Source organism: Entelurus aequoreus, linkage group LG28 (genome assembly GCF_033978785.1).
Source record: "Entelurus aequoreus isolate RoL-2023_Sb linkage group LG28, RoL_Eaeq_v1.1, whole genome shotgun sequence".
NCBI lineage: Eukaryota > Metazoa > Chordata > Actinopteri > Syngnathiformes > Syngnathidae > Entelurus > Entelurus aequoreus.
In genome coordinates, this window is record NC_084758.1 from 25,414,957 (window position 1) to 25,434,245 (window position 19,289).

The 19,289-nt window shown below is 39.3% G+C and overlaps 1 protein-coding gene and 1 long non-coding RNA gene across 4 annotated transcripts in view; one reads left to right on the top strand and one right to left on the bottom strand.

Moving 5' to 3' along the window:
- LOC133645171 (solute carrier family 4 member 11-like) overlaps positions 1-19,289 on the bottom strand; it is a 96,539-nt gene that overhangs the window by 49,026 nt on the left and 28,224 nt on the right. The window contains exon 1 of one of the 2 annotated variants that reach the window (XM_062040022.1): positions 17,841-17,978. The exons of the other annotated variant lie outside the window; for it this stretch is intronic. Coding sequence (XP_061896006.1) covers positions 17,841-17,877 — 37 coding nt within the window. The 5' untranslated portion in view covers positions 17,878-17,978. Of the gene's footprint in view, positions 1-17,840; positions 17,979-19,289 lie in introns of those variants that run through there. 2 annotated transcript variants of the gene reach the window in all.
- The window catches only part of LOC133645173 (uncharacterized), a 76,278-nt gene that overhangs the window by 10,417 nt on the left and 46,572 nt on the right, over positions 1-19,289 (top strand). The window contains exons 2-3 of one of the 2 annotated variants that reach the window (XR_009824919.1): positions 17,712-17,894; positions 18,081-18,266. This is a non-coding gene — a long non-coding RNA (uncharacterized LOC133645173). Of the gene's footprint in view, positions 1-17,711; positions 17,895-18,080; positions 18,267-19,289 lie in introns of those variants that run through there. The other variant, XR_009824920.1, reaches the window with a different exon arrangement.

A 19,289-nucleotide genomic window follows, 5' to 3' on the forward strand; every position in this document is an offset into this window, starting at 1 on the left:
CGCACACCTTCACACCTCACCCCTCATCCCTGAACTGACTGAACTGTGACCACTACCCACATCCCTGCTGTGACTTCATGTCACCTCCACTGCTGCTACAATAATTGAAGAATGCATAGTGCACTTTATACATCATCATTGTCATATCATCCATTATCATCTTCACTGTGAACTGAATGTGCAATACTGCTTCTGTCTACTCATGCCCACTATAGATCTGTTGTAAGATCCACACTTTAATTTACTTTATCTTATTTCTTTATTTTTGTTTCTTATTTTATTTTATTATATTTATTAGTATTAAACATCCTTAGCATTTAGGATAGACTTTGTCATTGACCAGTATCCAGAAATCAGTATTAAAAACCTAGAGCGGTCACGGAGAGCTGAGGGTGGTACACAACAGGTGCAGATCTATGGACGGGATCAGAAGGCACCCACACAGTGGAAAAAGTTTCTATCTAATGGGACCAACAAAGCAGCACTGGCAGAATTCCTCTTTGTTGCATGGCGAGATGCTGATCTCACCATTTTGGGCAGGGACTTCAGCTTGTACATAGCACATGGAGAACTGTGTCACTGTGTTACTGTGAAAGAGGGTTCACAAACTGTCAGTGCTGTTCACGAACTGACATGTGACCATGAGGAATGTGACACTAGGGTGTTTTTACATGCACAGCATGCTGCACAAGAACATCAAACTGTTGTCATCAAAAGCCCTGACACTGATGTGGCAGTGATTGCTGTAAGTCTTCAAAGAGCTTTACAGTGTAGCTTGTATTTTTTCACGGGAGTAGGCAACAGAACGAGGATCATAGACGTGGCTAAGGTGGCAGCAGCTCTTGGCAACAGTGTTTGTTCTGCACTCATTGGCATCCATACCTTCACAGGTTGTGACTCGACCAGTGCCTTTCATGGCAAGGGCAAAAGGAAGACATTTTCTCTTGCTTGTCAGAAAGACGAATACCTGACTGCGTTCTCAAATCTGGGCAGCAGTTTTAACCTTGACCAGTCTACGTTCAAAACACTGAGCAAATATGTGTGCCACCTGTATGGACAGGCATCTGCCAAAGACGTGAACGATGCAAGATACAAAGCATTCTGTATGGCATCGTCAGCTTTGCCAGAACTGTCCATTCCCCCAACAAGTGATGCCCTCCACCAACACTGCAAAAGGGCAAACTACCAAGCAGCAGTAATGCGACATTCCCTGACTGGTATGATGTGTGCCCCTTCACCCATTGGCAATGGATGGTACATTGAGGATGGGGAGTTAACAGTAAGATGGATGACTAGAAATCCTGCCCCAGATAGTGTGCTGCAGGTAGTCCACTGTGGTTGCAAGACAAGCAAATGTGAAACAGAAAGATGTTCATGTATGTCTGCAAAAATGTCTTGTACTGATTTATGTCACTGCCAGAACTGTGGAAATGTTTCAAAGGAAACAGAAGAAAGAGGTGCATGGGATGATGACACAGATGAAAGTGATATTGATGAGTAATTACGCACCATGTCACCATGTAAAATTTGCCACTTTTGTTTCTTTATCAAGATGTTTGATTATCGAGATGCCACACTGCCATTTTAACGGTAAAGCTTAAATAATGTCTGTATTACCTTTTTTTTCAAATTTGTTTTGGTCTTTTGTGTGTGTTTGTGTGTGTGTGTGGGGGGGGGGGGGGGGGGGGTATAAATGACACATGCTGTGAAACAATTTGCTACTTTAATAAATATTTATCATATTTTATACCAATTTGGGCCTTTACTGCATCTATTTTAATCTTGTCCATTTTTGCCTTATTCCAGTTTTGGGGTGCATGGTAATATTTTGCTAGATTTTAAGCCACTTTTGGCCACGGTGTGTTACTTCTTTTGTACCTTTGATTACATAGAAGGTTGTGACATTTTTTTAATGTATGATACATAAGCTTTTAGCTAAATTTAATAAGTGTGTGCTTCATTGTGCTGGGGCAAATCACTTCAGTTGAATCGTTTTTTAAGAAATTTGCTACATTTCATGATCTAAATTCACATATGAGTATACTAAGGCACCAATATTTGTTTCAGATGTTAGGTATATGTATTTATGATATTTGAGAAAGATTTTGTGTTGCCAAAATGAATAAGACATATTTTACAAGCCAAAACTGCAGCACAAGATTTTCGTTTTTTGTGATTTACCTCTATATACATTTCTGGCTTGTGACAAAATTTGGCTAGGTATCATGTTCTGAACTTTTAACCCAAAGTCCAGAAGGGTATTATCTATGCAAAAATGCATTGAACAAGTTGTGCTTAGACGTGGGAGCGAAATTCATTTTCTAGGCACTTTTTCTCATGTCAGCTCACCGTCTAGAAGGCTGATTGATGATTAGAAAACCCTTGTGCAATCATGTTCACACATCTGAAAACAGTTTAGCTCGTTACAGAAGCTACAAAACTGACCTTCTTTTGAGCAGATTGAGTTTCTGGAGCATCACATTTGTGGGGTCAATTAAACGCTCAAAATGGCCAGAAAGAGAACTTTCATCTGAAACTCGACAGTCTATTCTTGTTCTTAGAAATGAAGGCTATTCCACAAAATTGTTTGGGTGACCCCAAACTTTTGAACGGTAGTGTATATTTTGCTACATTTTTCAGTTGTTGCTGCTTATTGTCCAATGTACTCTGTTGAGAATTTTTCAAGTTTCTAGAGACTTTTCCAATCCTTTTAGTGACTTTCTTTACCAAAAATGACCAGCAACACATCTTCTTCTGGTGTTATTGTAGACTGTACTCGTGTTTGGAGTGGGGCTGGGCGATTATATGATCGTGATTCATTTGAGTTCGATCACAGTGATCAGCTGTTACCGTATTTCCTGTCTGTTAGAAGTTACCGCAGCAGTAAACAGTAAGGAAGCAATAGTGCTTGGTATAATCCTGCAAGGAACAATCCACCATTATTGACCGTGTTCCTGTGTGTGTGAATGTGTGTGTGTTTGTGTACGTTTGCGCAACCATCTCATTCCAACGTCGCCAATGTCAGTCTCGTCACGACGTAATTAATGTCCAATCACGTTGTGCCTCGTCCCTTTACACAGCTGGAAGTGCAGCCCAGAAGAACACGATAAGGAAATATGACTTTTAACACTGGGCAGCACGATCCTGGGTTCGATCCCCGGGCTCGGGGTCTTTCTGTGTGGAGTTTACATGTTCTCCCTGTGAATGCGTGGGTTCCCTCCGGGTACTCCGCTTCCTCCCTCCTCCAAAGACATGCACCTGGGGATAGGTTGATTGGCAACACTAAATTGGCGCTAGTGTGTGAATGTGAGTGTGAATGTTGTCTGTCTATCTGTGTTGGCCCTGCGATGAGGTGGCGACTTGTCCAGGGTGTACCCCGCCTTCCGCCCGAATGCAGCTGAGATAGGCTCCAGCGCCCCCCACCACCCCGAAAGGGACACGTGGTATAAAATGGAGGGATGGACTTTAACACTAGCATAGAAGTTGTAACACAACATTTAAAAAGGAGCAGCGACCAGTAATCCTGCCCAGACTTGCAGGCACCCACAGAACGTCTATGTGACTGTATTGGTACCGACTGGGAGAATAAACACTTACTAATTTAATGAGAAAAATGCTAAATATTTTTAATGAGCCTCTTTTTTTTTTTTATGTGTCTGCAAAGATTCAACTCTTCCGATATAACATGTACTAAAAAAACTCTGCAGACAATTAAAAAAATGTTTGAGTTTGTGGATAAAAATTTTGTTCCTGAAATAATCATTAAACTGTTTTTATGTGTTGGTACATATTATTTACTGTACCTTAAAATTCAAACCTGACTTTAATTGAATTTCATTAAATATAAGCTATAGTATTTGTGTTTTTAAAAAACTCCACAATGTGGGTCAGCGCTTGCTGTTTGCCAAAAAAAACACTGGTGAGAATCACTGATGTATACAAGTAATCAAAGAATACAAATTACAATTTACTATTTGAAAGGGTTGTTTAGTATCAATTAGGGGTGTAAAGGTACACAAAAATTCCGGTTCGGTACGTAACTCGGTTTAGAGGTCACGGTTTGGTTCATTTTCGGTACATTAAGAAAGCAACAAAATATAAATTTTTGGGTTATTTATTTACCAAATTTGCAAAATCTTCCACCAAAAATATTTTTCTTAGTGGAATATTTGATGTGAAGTAATCGGAACCTTGAATAGGTCAATAATTCATAACATTGATTTTGATTCAATATTATGTTTTGAGCAATGACAGTTTGAAAGAAAAAAAAAACAGCTTTGTTTTATTAGTCAACATTGCAACTTTTTCTAAATGACATTTAACCTTTAAGCTTTTTTATTTCACTTTTGTTATGTTTTTGTTTATTTTAATAGTATTTTTAGAATGTGCCGTGGGCCTTTAAAACATTAGCTGTGGGCCGCAAATGGCCTCCGGGGCACACTTTTGACACCCCTGCTATAGATAATAAAAAATTAAATCTGATAAATCTATGGATAAAAAGCAGAGCCTGGCGACGCATGCGCGTTTATCATAACTCTCTCGCTCTCTCTGTCTCTGGCCCTCCCTCACGAATGCTGCTGCGTGCACAATTTGTATTGTTTTTAACCCCTTCTTAACCCTGAACGTACATTGAAAATACACGCAACCCTAACTCAAAATGCCGGACATTTGAGGCATTTAAGAAACTCCGCCCTGACAGCTCCGCAAAAGAGGACATGTCCGGTGAAAAGAGGACATATGGTCAGTCTATCGTAGCTCGTTAGCTGCTAGCATGCCGTGTGTTGTGCCTCGGTGTGCATTGTTTACACAACTTGTTATGCTACTTAATATGTCCGTGTGGAAACTCGTTCGGTACACCTCCGAACCGAACCGGAACCCCCGTACCGAAACGGTTCAATACAAATACATGTACCGTTACACCCCTAGTATTAATCAATCATCGGTGAGTTCAAGAACCGCCAAAATTAGTATCAATCAATGTTTATTTGTATAGCCCTAAATCACAAGTGTCTCAAAGGGCTGCACAAGCCACAACGACATCAGTAATCATAGTAATAATAAAATAAAAGTAAATAATAATAGTAAATGTTAACTTGAAACAAAAGTCTTATAGTATTCAATACACCAATTATACTTTACTGCAGAATGTTTGTGATGACAACAACAACAAAAAAAACTTTGAGAGGAAGAAAAGTGTTCTCTTTAGCCTCACAAAACGTACCAAAAAAGAAGCAAAACCGTGGCCTTAAAACCAGGTGCTGACCATAGCATGGGTTACCTGTACTGTTGCACCTCTCGTAAGCGTAATTATATATACAGTATGAACAAAATGACAGTTGTTAGCATATATTACCTTAATCAAACATGGCGGAAATGTTTGTTACAAGATACTGCAGTAGTAAACCTTAGGGATGCAATGCTACCCTGTAAAAAAAAAAAAAAACCTGCACAGGACAATACGCCTTTAATTAAAAACAAAGAAATCGTAATTATAATCGAGATCGGATGATATGGAAAAATTCATCGGGATACATTTTTTTGTCTATATGGCCCAGCCCTAGTTTGGAGACTCTTTACTTCTGTCGCTCAATGCATGCAACAATCTTGCTTCACGCTGCTGCTCCAACTGCACTCTCTCTCTTTATAAAGCGCCACAGTTCTCTTAAAATTTGCCCATTGCACATTTTGTAGATCGCTGTCCGCGGGTGATGTACGTCCACATCGCAGACATGCGCCTCTGCTCCAGACAATCCCATGCATATTGCTTATGTCAGTGTTTTTCAACCACTGTGGTCACTAGTGTGCCGTGGGATACAGTCTGGTGTGCCGTGGGAGTAGGGTTGTACGGTATAGTACCGTGTTACTAATTAATCATATTTGGTACTATACCGCCTCGGAAAAGTACCGGTCCGCCACCCCCACGCGCTCCCGTCGTCGTCACAATGCTGGTTTACGAGCAGAGGAGCATGTTCGGCAGCGCACAATCACGGAGTACTTACAAGCAGACACAGTGTGTAGACAGAAAAGGGAGAACAGACGCATTTTGGCTTAAAAACTAACGATAAAGGTGAAGTTATAACACTGAAACGCCCTCAGGAAGAGGTGCTTTAAGACATGGCTAGCTAGCTAGCGGCTAAAGTCCAGCCCAGTCTGCAGTGTTTTAGGTACTTCTAAATCACTAATCCTCGCCTCCATGGCGACAAATAAAGTACGTTTCTTACAAGTATCATCCCTGCAGGACGAGGAATAGCTAAACATGCTTCACTACACACCGTAGCTCACCGGCGGCACAATGTAAACAAACGCCATGGGTGGATCTACACCTAACATCCACTGTAATGATACCAAGTACAGTAGCGTATCTAGTTGATACCACTATGATTACGTCAATATTTTTTGGCATCACAACAACTTCTTTCGTTGTTTTTTTATTTATATTATGTTTATAAACTCAGTAAATATGTCCCTGGACACATGAGGACTTTGAATATGACCAATGTATGATCCTGTAACTACTTGGTATCGGATTGATACCCAAAATTTGTGGTATCATCCAAAACTAATGTAAAGTATCAAACAACAGAAGAATAAGTGATTATTACATTTTAACATTATTGTCCATAGAACATGTTAAAAGAGAAAGAAAGCAGATATTAACAGTAAATAAACAAGTAAATTAATAATCAATTTTTTACCACTTGTCTTTAATAATTTAGACAAAATAATAGAATGATAAATGACACAATATCTTACTGCATATGTCAGCAGACTAAATTAGGATCCTTTGTTTGCTTACTTACTGTCATGTCTTCTGATCATGTTTTGTTTGGCTATGTTCTGTTTGGTTTTTAGACTCTTTTTAGTTCCTGTTTGTGCACTCTTGTTTGTTTTGTTTCCATGACAACTTATTAGTTTCACCTGTTTCACGTTTTGGACTCACGCACCTGTGTTAATCATGTCACTACTATTTAAGCCTGTCATTTTCAGTTGGTCGTCCTGGCAACATTACCTCTGATACCTCTGTTACCTGATGATACCCATGATACTCATGTTTACCATAGATCATGCTGTTCTGCTCTTGTCACAGTAAGTGTTTATTTGTTTCACGTCCATAGTTGTTGCCTTTGTGCCAGTTTATTGTTTTCATAGCCAAGTTTGTTCTCCGCCTTTTCTTTACACCTTTTGTTAGTGTTAAAATAAATCATGTATTTACCTTCATGCCATGTCCAGTCAAGTTGTTTTGCATCTCAGCAAAACACTCCACGCAGTAATATGCGTCACCATAGTCCACACCATGACACTTACTAATAAAATACAAGTTGTCTTGTATGTTCACTATTTTATTTAGGGACAAACTTGTTAGAAGAAACATATGTTTAATGTACAGTAAGATTTTTTGTTACAATAAAGCCAAAAATGCAAATTTGGGGTACCGTTTATTTAGAAAAGTACCAAAAAGTATCTAAATAATTTTGTTACCGGTACCAAAATATTGCAATCGGGACAACACTACGTGGGAGATTACCGGGTATGTAATTTCACCTAATTGGGTTATAAATATTTTTGCTAACCAGTATTTATAATGTGCCGTTGTTAAGTGTCTGTGCCGTCTGGAGCTCGGCAGAGTAACCGTGTACTACTCTTCCATATCAGTAGGTGGCAGCAGGTAGCTAATTGCTTTGTAGATGTCGGTAACATAGTTTGTTGTGATCACAATACGTAGACGACAGCGGGAGGCAGCGTGCAGGTAAAAAGGTATCTAACGCTTAAACCAAAAATAAACAAAAGGCGAGTGGCGCTAACAAAAGGCATTGAAGCTTAGGGAAGGCTATGCAAAACTCAACTAAAACTGAACTGGCTGCAAAGTAAACAAAACAAAATGCTGGACGACAGCAAAGACTTACAGCCCGTGGAGCAGACGGCGTCCATAAAGTACATTTGTACATGACATGACAATCACCAATGTTCATACAAATTATGATAGAGTCCGCACAACTTAAATAGTCTTGATTGCTAAAACAAAGCAGGTGCGGGGAATAGCGCTCAAGGAAGACATGTAACTGCAACAGGAAAATACCAACAAAACCGGAAGGAGCCACCAAAATAGGAGTGCAAGACAAGAACTAAAACACTACACACAGGAAAACACCAAAAAACTCAACAACTCACGGCGTGATGTGACCGTAGACCTACCTTGAGACAAGAGCTATAGTGATGCATGGTTGGTTATGGTTTGAATTTATATCCAACAATTGCGAGAAGGACTTTTTATTGTCAATATCGGCTGCTGAGTTTCGTTTTTTAATGTTTTGTGCTGGCGGTGGGCCCCTGCATTTTTTCAATGAAAAAAGTGTGCCTTGGCTCAAAATAGGTTGAAAAACGCTGGCTTACGTCATCACAACATCCGGTTTCGGCAGTGCTGTTTCGGTGACTAAAGTCTTTTTTCGGCAGCCAAATTATCATTATTCATTCTCCTTCTATGCCACATCAATATGGAATGCACTCCCAACAGGTGTAAAAGAAAGTGCATCTCTATCCTCCTTCAAAACCGCACTAAAACAACACTTCCAGGCAACTCCAACCCTTGACTAACATCCTCCCCCCTCCACATCCCACCTCCCCGGATTGTAAATAACCAAATGTAAATAATCAAATGTATTTCTAAAGTATATACTTGTTCTTATGCTATCCAAACTCACTAAGTTCTCTGCTCGCTGTACATATCCTACCTAGTCGGACCTACACTGTTTCAATGCCCATTTCTCTGATGATGAAATTGTTGATGACTGAAGTGCTGTTATCAACCTAACCCTCCTCATCCCACCCCCTGGATTGTAAATAATGTAAATAATTCAATGTATATACTCTGATGATTAACTTGTGTGATGGCTGTATTATGATGATAGTATATATTTGTACCATGAATTGATTTACGTGGACCCCGACTTAAACAAGTTGAAAAACTTATTCGGGTGTTACCATTTAGTGGTCAATTGTACGGAATATGTACTGAACTGTGCAATCTACTAATAAAAGTTTCAATCAATCAATAAATCAATCAATAGTGAATAGTACCCAAATAATAGGCTATATACACTACCGTTCAAAAGTTTGGGGTCACCCAAACAATTTTGTGGAATAGCCTTCATTTCTAAGAACAAGAATAGACTGTCGAGTTTCAGATGAAAGTTCTCTTTTTCTGGCCATTTTCAGCGTTTAATTGACCCCACAAATGTGATGCTCCAGAAACTCAATCTGCTCAAAGGAAGGTCAGTTTTGTAGCTTCTGTAACGAGCTAAACTGTTTTCAGATGTGTGAACATGATTGCACAGGGGTTTTCTAATCCTCAATTAGCCTTCTGAGCCAATGAGCAAACACATTGTACCATTAGAACACTGGAGTGATAGTTGCTGGAAATGGGCCTCTATACACCTATGTAGATATTGCACCAAAAACCAGACATTTGCAGCTAGAATAGTCATTTACCACATTAGCAATGTATAGAGTGTATTTCTTTAAAGTTAAGACTAATTTAAAGTTATCTTCATTGAAAAGTACAGTGCTTTTCCTTCAAAAATAAGGACATTTCAATGTGACCCCAAACTTTTGAACGGTAGTGTATATCCAATCGTACAGTATATTACTTAAATTTGTTTTTACGTGAAAAAACCCTAATTTTAAAGGTTTATTAGCTATTATTTTGCCATAGTGTGGCGCCACGATCAATTACATGTAGGGGAAACCCTGCATTTAAATGGCCTTCCTTCCCAGTGTATAGCCGCTACATGTACACGTGTTCAAACTCAATCAGCCTAAATAATCTTAACAGCAGTCAGTGCGTGAGCTGTGTTTGCCCTTTGGGTTCCAATGTAGAAAATAAAGCAAATAGCAGGAAGGAAGCCTCACACCTCAGTCCACTTCAGCAGTTTAAAAACAACCTGATGTTTGCTCATACGACACAATGAACGCAATAATAACCTTCGGAGTGCCCCTTGTGAATCTTTTTACAATTATATCCTGATATTCAGTTTGAGTGAGGCAAGACGATACAACTACTACTACTGGGATACAACCTGAAACAGATTGTAACATGAGACATTTTTACTGCTTCATAATCTTTTTAATCTGGGATTTGGGTGTTTTAACTCATTCGTGGTAACCACGGCACTTGCCTGGTCTGTAAGGTACCAGGAAACTCTTAGGAAAACACATTTTGAAGTAGTAAGTCAGGTGTGCGTTTTCTTGCACCTTTGATAACTATACCTCCTATTAGTGTTGTCCAAATACCAATATTTTGGTAATGGTACCAAAATTATTTCAATATTTTTCGGTACTTTTCCATACTTTTCTAAATAAAGGGTACCACAAAAAAATGGTATTATTGGCTTTATTTTAACAAAAAATCTTAGGGTACATTATACATATATTTCTTATTGCAAGTTTGTCCTTAAATAAAATAGTGAACATACAAGACAACTTGTCTTTTAGTAGTAAGTAAGCAAACAAAGACTCTTAATTTAGTCTGCTGACATATGCAGTAACATATTGTGTCATTTATCATTCTATTATTTTGTCAACATTCTTTTTTATTTTTTTATTTTTATTTTGTATTTTTTTTTATAATGTCCTGCCCAGCTTCTCAGGCAAATCATATAGTAGATGTAGATGCCCATATCGGCTGTTCAGATTTACTTTACAAAAGAGAAGTGTAGGATACTTCTCTTGTTGACTTATTTGTATTTGACTTTATTAAATGTATTTATATTATGATTTGGTGCAGCCGGGCCGGAGCAGGAGGGGATAGAAAGAGAAAAAAAAGGAAGACAGAGGGGGGAATTGTGGGGACAAGAGGGGAATTAGACAGAGAGACAAAAACAACAACAGCAAACACAACAACAGCAAACACAACAACAACAACAACAACAGAGCAACATCAGCAAATAATACATGTACAAATATGATGGTAAAAGTAATAGCAAATAAGCAGTTAGTGAAAATGAAAAATAATACAGAAATGACAGTGAGCATTATTACATTAAAAATTAAGCAATATGAGTACCAACAGAAATAGCGCTATTGATAATAAACAATACCAATACTTTACCTTTATTATCAACAATACAATTGTTCAAATGCAACAATACATATACGTAATGATAGCTTGAGATACGAAAGAATGCAGAAAAATGGAGGGGAAGAAAGAGAAGCAACCTACATTAACCTTGTAGATTGTTATAGTAACAATAGGTTAAGCTTTGTCAGTGTGCCATGTGTTATACCCAGTTTACCCTAGGGCAACAACGTTAATATATGTTTGATGAAAGGTGATTATGTGCATGAGTGTATGTGTGCATATGTACTTGTATATGTACATTATGTGTATATGTGTGCTTGTACAGTGAATGTATATGTACAGTATGTGTATAAGTGTGTTTGTACAGTGAATGTATATGTATAGTATGTATATGTGTGTGTTTGTACAGTGAATGTACAGCATGTGTATACAGTATGTGTGTTTGTACAGTGAATGTATATGTACAGAATGTGTATGTGTGTGTTTGTACAGTGAATGTAAATGTACAGTATGTGTATGTGTGTGTTTGTACAGTGAGTGTTTATGTACAGAATGTGTATATGTATGTTTGTACAGTGAATGTATATGTACAGTATGTGTATACAGTATGTTTGTATAATGAGTGTGCGTGTGGATGTACGAACTTTGAGTGTGTAAATATGTACTGTATTTGTATATGTATGTGGGAGCGTAGGTACCTATGTATGTGTGTGAGTATATGTGAATCTGCATGTACAATACATTTGACTCCCAGTGTGTGCGGGAGCCCAACCCACAAACAGTAGGTGTGGTGCCCAGGGAATCAGGGATCACCGCCCCCACGCAGCCAAGCCGGACAGCGACAGGAACCCCAGAGCCCGGCCCACCGTGCCGCCCACAGGGGCCAGCAGCAGGCCGCAGACAGACGCACCCGGCAGAGGACAAGGCACAAGAAAAGCAGGGGGAAGCCAGACCCCAAGCCAGTGAGAGACCACACCCCACACGGGCAGAAAGGCGGGACGCCCCGCCCGAGGGGCCCAGAGACCCCCCGCAACCGGACGGGAAGACCGCCCCCGCCCCACCGGCAACCAGGCCCCCACGAGCCCACCCCCCACCCCCGGAAAGCGCGGCGAGGCCAGCCCCAGGCCACCCCACCCAAACCGGCCGCCACAGGACCACCCAGCACGGGGCCACGGGATCCACCCACCCCACCCGCAGGGACCCCAACGATGGAGATGGAACAACCAGCAACCGCCCCGCCGAGTCCCCCCCTGAGGTAGGGGAAAAAAAAAAAAAAAAATAACAATAATATTAATAAAATATATTAAAAAACTATAATTTTTTTAAAAAAAATTAAAAGAAGATCACATACATGCTGACACACAATGTCGCCGCCCCAACAACTGGCCGACTTGCAGCACCTCGGAATACCCTGCAGCACCAAGCTACCACAGTAGACGCAGGGACCAGACCCAGCAGGCCCCAACCAAGACGGGCACCCGGAAGGGATGGACGGTGGGACCCAGGAGCGCCAGACACGCAGTCCGGATGCAGTAGCCCGAGGCGCCGACCCCCACCCGACAGGCAGGCCCCGAACGTACCTCCAGAAATATACATACATATGTATATACATACACATACACATGTACACACATACACATATATATACACATATATACACATACACATATATATACATACATACATACATACATACATACATACATACATACATACATACATACATACATACATACACACACATATACATACATATACACAGTTTGTCAGCCCCGACAACCACCACGCGCGCGTGCTGCCACCAGTCACAACATCAGCCACCCCCCTGCACCAGACCCAGCAGCCACGGGCGCCCACACCACAAACAAACGGCAGCAGAAACAGCAGCCGCAACACCCCCAGACAGCCAGCACCACCCAATCAAATCAAAGCGATCAAAAAAAAAACCGCGACCGGCAACCACACGCCAACAGGATCACGGAGACCAGTCAGCGCCAGCCCGCCAGCAAGCCCAAACGCCAACACGCAAACAAGAGACACCGACACCCCTCCCCACCAAAAGACCCCACCACCCCAACCCAAACCCGCACAAACACACCACCGCCCAAACAACCGAGACACAGCATCCAGACCAGACACGGGCGCCGCGCCGCCACCACATCTAGTCACCAACAGAGACCACACAGCGCAAGGTCGGGCCACACGGGCACGGACCCCACCCAACAGGAAGCGAGACCCGCGCGACGCCACACAAATAAATAATAAGATTAAACAAAAATAATAATAATTTTAAAAAAACAAAAAAAACAAATTAAATTAAATTAAAATTAAAAATAACAAACAAAAATAAATAGATAAAATAAAAATAAAATAAAATAAAGAAAGTAAATAATTCAAAAAAAAAAAAATTAATTTTTTTTTTTTTTTTTAATTCATAATAATAATAATAATAAATAAATAAAAGCCTGGCAGGCCACCAGAACGCAGTCCCCAGAATCCGCGCCGGCCGACGAGGCAATGAGGGGTGCGCCGAACCCCAACCCCAATTATTAATCTACTTGTTAATACACTTTTTCATTTCTGGGAAGAACGTCTGCAAGTTCTTGAGGTCCTGATATATTTCTGTCAATGTTCAAATATGTTTAATTTAAGATTAAAATAAAGCATATTTTGGTACATTTAAAACTCTGATTAGAAATTCATCAAATGTGTTGTCTAATTGGAAAATTTTATTTTTTGGTAGAATTACAGTACCTGCTAGCAATGTTAAGTTTTGTATGGTTCATTTTTTTTCTTAGCCCTTTTGTTTGCTTTTTGGGGGGAGTTTCCAAGCACTAATTTACACTAAAATACTACACATTTCACAAATAATTTGGCTCAAAATAAGATTTCTTATATTATGATTTTTTTCCCTGAATTTAAATCACTTCCTTGTGGTCTACATAACATGTAATGGTGGTTCTTTGGTCAAAATGTTGCATAGATTGTTTTACAGACCATCTTCAAACAGCTTTCTGGTGCGCCGTTTTGTGGGCGCTCTTATTTACGTGCCTCCACTTCAACAGTGTCTTCTCCCCGACATCTTTGTTGTACCGGTAATTTTTAGTGCTTCCATAGCGAGTCTACTGACAGATATAAGTTAGAACTATAGGCTACTTTGTATTAGAAACGACAACAGCGGAGGGCGCATGTGCACGTACGAGCCAGTCTGCCCCACAACAAGAGGATAGAGAAAAAAGAAGGAACTCTCTGCTATATACGGATAATCTGCTGACAGATTAGACCAAAAATCACTTCATATTCTCTACTGCTCACTAGTGTTACCATATCTGAGCTACTGTGTAGAAATATGGGGAAATAATTACAAAAGTACACTTCATTCATTAACGGTGTTACAAAAAAGATCAGTTAGAATAATACATAATGTTGGATATAGAGAACATACAAATCCTTTATTTATTGAATCAAAGATACTGAAATTCCACGACATAGTGAATTTGCAAACAGCTAAAATTATACACAAAGGAAACTACAATCTGCTACCCAAGAATATACAACAATTCTTCTCAAAAAAAGAGGAGAAATATAATCTTAGAGAGAAATGTAATTTAAAACATTTGTATGCACGTACAACACTTAAGACCTTCAGTATATCAGTATGTGGAATTCAATTATGGAATGGATTAAGCAAAGCAATCAAACAATGTACTAATATGATCCACTTCAAGAAACTCTTCAAACTTAAAGTGTTTACAAAGTACAAAGAAGAAGAATACTGAATTTATTTAATTCATCCATTGTTTCACTCTCAAAATAATCTTACTTATCTCATCATATGAAATGTAACTTACTTAACCAATTATTATTTATTTATTTATTTTTATTGTGATTACTTATGGAGTATATTGTGAATATATTGAGAACAGGAAGTGAACAAAAGTTTTAGAAACTGTTATGTAAAAGAAAAGGGGTAGGATTAAATAAGCTCTGCTTCTTCCTACTCCTTTTCGAACATGTTGAAAAGAGAAACTGGAAATTGTGAAGTATCATGTTGTATGCTTGCATGTTCCAAATAAACTCAAACTCAAACTCAAGACATCACACATGGGTAAAACGTCACAATTGGGGGCAAATTCCAAATCGCCTATTTGGAGGAAGTATGAAGGTCGGCAAGATTGTTTAATAAATATCTCCACTAGGGCTGGACAATTAATCACATTTTTATTTCAATTTCAATTATGGCTTCTCGCGATTATGAAAATATAATTATCGGGAAAAAAACGATTAATGGGCCGTGCAAATTGCGGAGCTTGTGACAGTGAAACAGGTGAGTGAATGAGTGAGAAAAGAGCATGTTTACTACAAGTTTGGGATGTCACCATGGTTACCGTATTTTTCGGACTATAAGTCGCAGTTTTTTTCATAGTTTGGCCGGGGGTGCGACTTATACTCAGGAGCGACTTATGTGTGAAATTATTAACACATTACCGTAAAATATCAAATAATATTTAGCTCATTCACGTAAGAGACTAGACGTATAAGATTTCATGGGATTTAGCGATTAGGAGTGACAGATTGTTTGGTAAACGTATAGCATGTTGTATATGTTATAGTTATTTGAATGACTCTTACCATAATATGTTACGTTAACATACCAGGCACGTTCTCAGTTGGTTATTTATGCCTCATATAACGTACACTTATTCAGCCTGTTGCTCACTATTCTTTATTTATTTTAAATTGCCTTTCAAATGTCTATTCTTGGTGTTGGGTTTTATCAAATAAATTTCCCCAAAAAATGTGACTTATACTCCAGTGCGACTTATATATGTTTTTTCTTCTTTATTGTGCATTTTCAGCCGGTGCGACTTATACTCCGAAAAATACGGTACATAATTATTATGCTTTGACCTTAAATACCGGTCAAAATATTCCAAAGATGTGTTGCCCTTATAAATGTGAGGATTTTTGCATTTAATTAACAAACATTTTATTTTACACAAAAAGCACACACATTATGGTGGTGTAAAAGGTAAAAAAAACTAAGTTAACAATACAAAAAGGAAGATTTAAATGTATTGTTTTTTGTATTGCTGTTGTTTTTTACATTTATTGTTATTGCTATTATTATTTTACTTGTTGTGGTTTATTGGTTACGAGTTTATATCCAGATATTTTTTTCAGCTATATCTGAGGTTAGGTCTTGGTGGTACAATAAATACTCATGTTTTCAAATTGGGTAATTAATCATGATTACAATATCAAAATAATCGTGATTATTTTTGCCATAATCGTCCAGCCCGTGCCTTTCAAATTTCCAGCACTTATGCAGATCCCAAATACACAAAAACAGGTACCTACCAGTAAGTAAGAACAGTTGGTTTTGCATAACAAAGGGCTCTCTGCAACATCTACACAGATCCCTAGAGGGCGCTAACTTTCCAATGTACTTTAAGCGTCATATCCCGCCTTCTTGTGGCTTCTGGGACATAATAACGGCACTACGCACGCACATGACACGTGCACCGCATTGGCTTTGGGTGTTTTTTTGCTAATGATAGCAATTTCGATAGCTAGCGTTAGCTGTCGTTGAATGTATATTCTATCACGGCGTGGCGTGGTTGGGAGAGTGGCCGTGCCAGCAACCTGAGGGTTCCTGGTTCGATCCCCAGCTTCTACCAACCTAGTCACGTTCGTTGTGTCCTTGAGCAAGACACTTCACCCTTGCTCCTGATGAGTTGTGGTTAGCGCCTTGCATGGCAGCTCCCGCCATCAGTGTGTGAATGCGTGTGTGAATGTGGAAATAGTGTCAAAGCGCTTTGAGTACCTTGAAGGTAGAAAAGCGCTATATAAGTATAACCCATTTACCATTTATCATAACATGACTGCAAATTTATAGTTGCTTCTCTTGGACTGTTTTTTATGTGTGTTGACGAGACCGGGGGGAGGTGACAGTTTTCCTAATATTATATAAAACTTAGTAATAGTAAAAAATATAGACAGTTTGAAAACAAATTGTTCTGTTAAACCACAAATGGTAACATAAGCTAGCCAATGGTGTTCTTGTGTTTTGCTTTGAAAAACCTAACTGTGAGGAAGTTGCAAACAGCCCCTTTAGCCTGATGGTGTGGTGTTTGGCATTTGAAAAATCTGATTATCACATCTAGATTAAGCGACTGGAAACCAGTTTTCTCTGACACGTACAGGCGTACTGAGTGTTCAAATATAATACAGCGTGACTGACATCTGTGTACTTTTTTACTGCCATAGTCACAAGAACTTACTGCCATAGTCCCAATAACTTACTGCCATAGTCCCAAGACCTAACTGCCATAGTCCCAAGAATTTACTGCCATAGTCCCAAGAATTTACTGCCATAGTCCCAATAACTTACTGCCATAGTCCCAAGAATTTACTGTCATAGTCCCAAGACCTAACTGCCATAGTCCCAAGAATTTACTGCCATAGTCCCAAGACCTAACTGCCATAGTCCCAAGAATTTACTGCCATAGTCCCAAGAATTTACTGCCATAGTCCCAAGAATTTACTGCCATAGTCCCAAGTACTTACTGCCATAGTCCCAAGACCTAACTGCCACATGTTTATGCTGATGAATGTTGTGATATGTGCTACCCAGGCCACACATACAGAAGAGAGGGGGTCTTCATGTAACACCAGGTGGCTCAGGTTGCACCGTGGGAGACCTTCTCGTCTTACTCCACAGCCTGCCCCCAACCCAACAAAGACACACACCACTAGAACTTACCAGATGGCACGAAATGGAGGACCTTTCTGCCTTCCATGTTGTCTAGGAGTTCAGGTAAGATGCTCCCAAGGTGTCAACCCATCATCCTCCCGGTCTACCCTGCTTTTCCCGAAATGTGCTTCCCCTCCCCCTTCTCTCTCTCTTCTCTCTCTCTCTCTCTCTCTCTCTCTCTCTCTCTCTCTCTCTCTCTCTCTCTCTCTCTCTCTCTCTCTCTCTCTCTTCTCACACACATCCAAGCAGCACGTGGGTTTTGAAAGAGGAAGTGGTTAGGTGACGCAATGGGGCGGAGACGTTGAACTGACTCATGTCAAAACGTCACATCATTAGGACCTCCAGCACAGTGCCATCTGGTGGCGGTACTAGTTAGGCCGTCTTAGTTGCATGGATTTTGCAACATGTTATTATTGTGGTTATACTTTGTCATAAACACGCCAAACTTTTTTTTTTTGGTCCTGTCCAGCTTCTCAGGCAAATCATATAGTTGATGTAGATGCCCATATCGGCTGTACAAATTCACTTTACAAAAGAGAAGTGTGGGATACTTCTCTTGTTGCCTTATTTGTATTTGACTTTTTTCAATGTATTTATATTATTATTTGGTGCAGGAGGGGATAGAAAGAGAAAAAAAGGAAGACAGAGGGAGAAATTGTGGGGACAAGAGGGGGATAAGACAGAGAGACAAAAACAACAACAGCAAACACAACAATAACAACAACAACAATAGAACAACATCAGCAAATAGGATATTTACAAATAGATGGTAAAAGTGAAGAAGCAAAGAAGCAGTTAGTGAAATAAATAATAATACAGAAATGACAATGAACATTATTACACTACAAATGGAGCAATACAAATACCAAAATAAATAGCACTATTGATAATGAATAATAACAATTACCTCTATTAACAATACAATTGTTGAGATGCACAATATATATGTAATGATAACTTGAAATACAAAAGAAAGCAGATAAATGGAGGGGAAGAAAGAGAAGCCAACTATATTAACCGTGTAGATTGTTATAGTAATAATAGGTTAAGCTTTGTCAGTGTGCCGTGTGTTACCCAGTTTCCTCTAGGGCAGGGGTGTCTAAACTTTTTCCACAAAGGGCCACACACTGATGAGTCAAAGCATGTGGGGGCTGTTTTGATATTTTATTTTGTAAAAAAAAAAGAAAAGAAAAAAAGAATCTAAAACAGACATAGATTTACAGACAAAACAATGTGTCTGCTTTGTATTAATATTAGTATTACAATTAGCTACCATATTTGCTTATTATGCTTACATTTTTACTGTTGTTTTTTTGTCTGATTTTATTTTGACAACATGCCGCGGGCCAACAAAACTTGTGATGTGGGCCGCAAATGGCCCCCGGGCCACACTTTGGACACCCCTGCTCTAGGGCAACAACAAGATATGTTTGATGAAACGTGATTATATGCATGAGT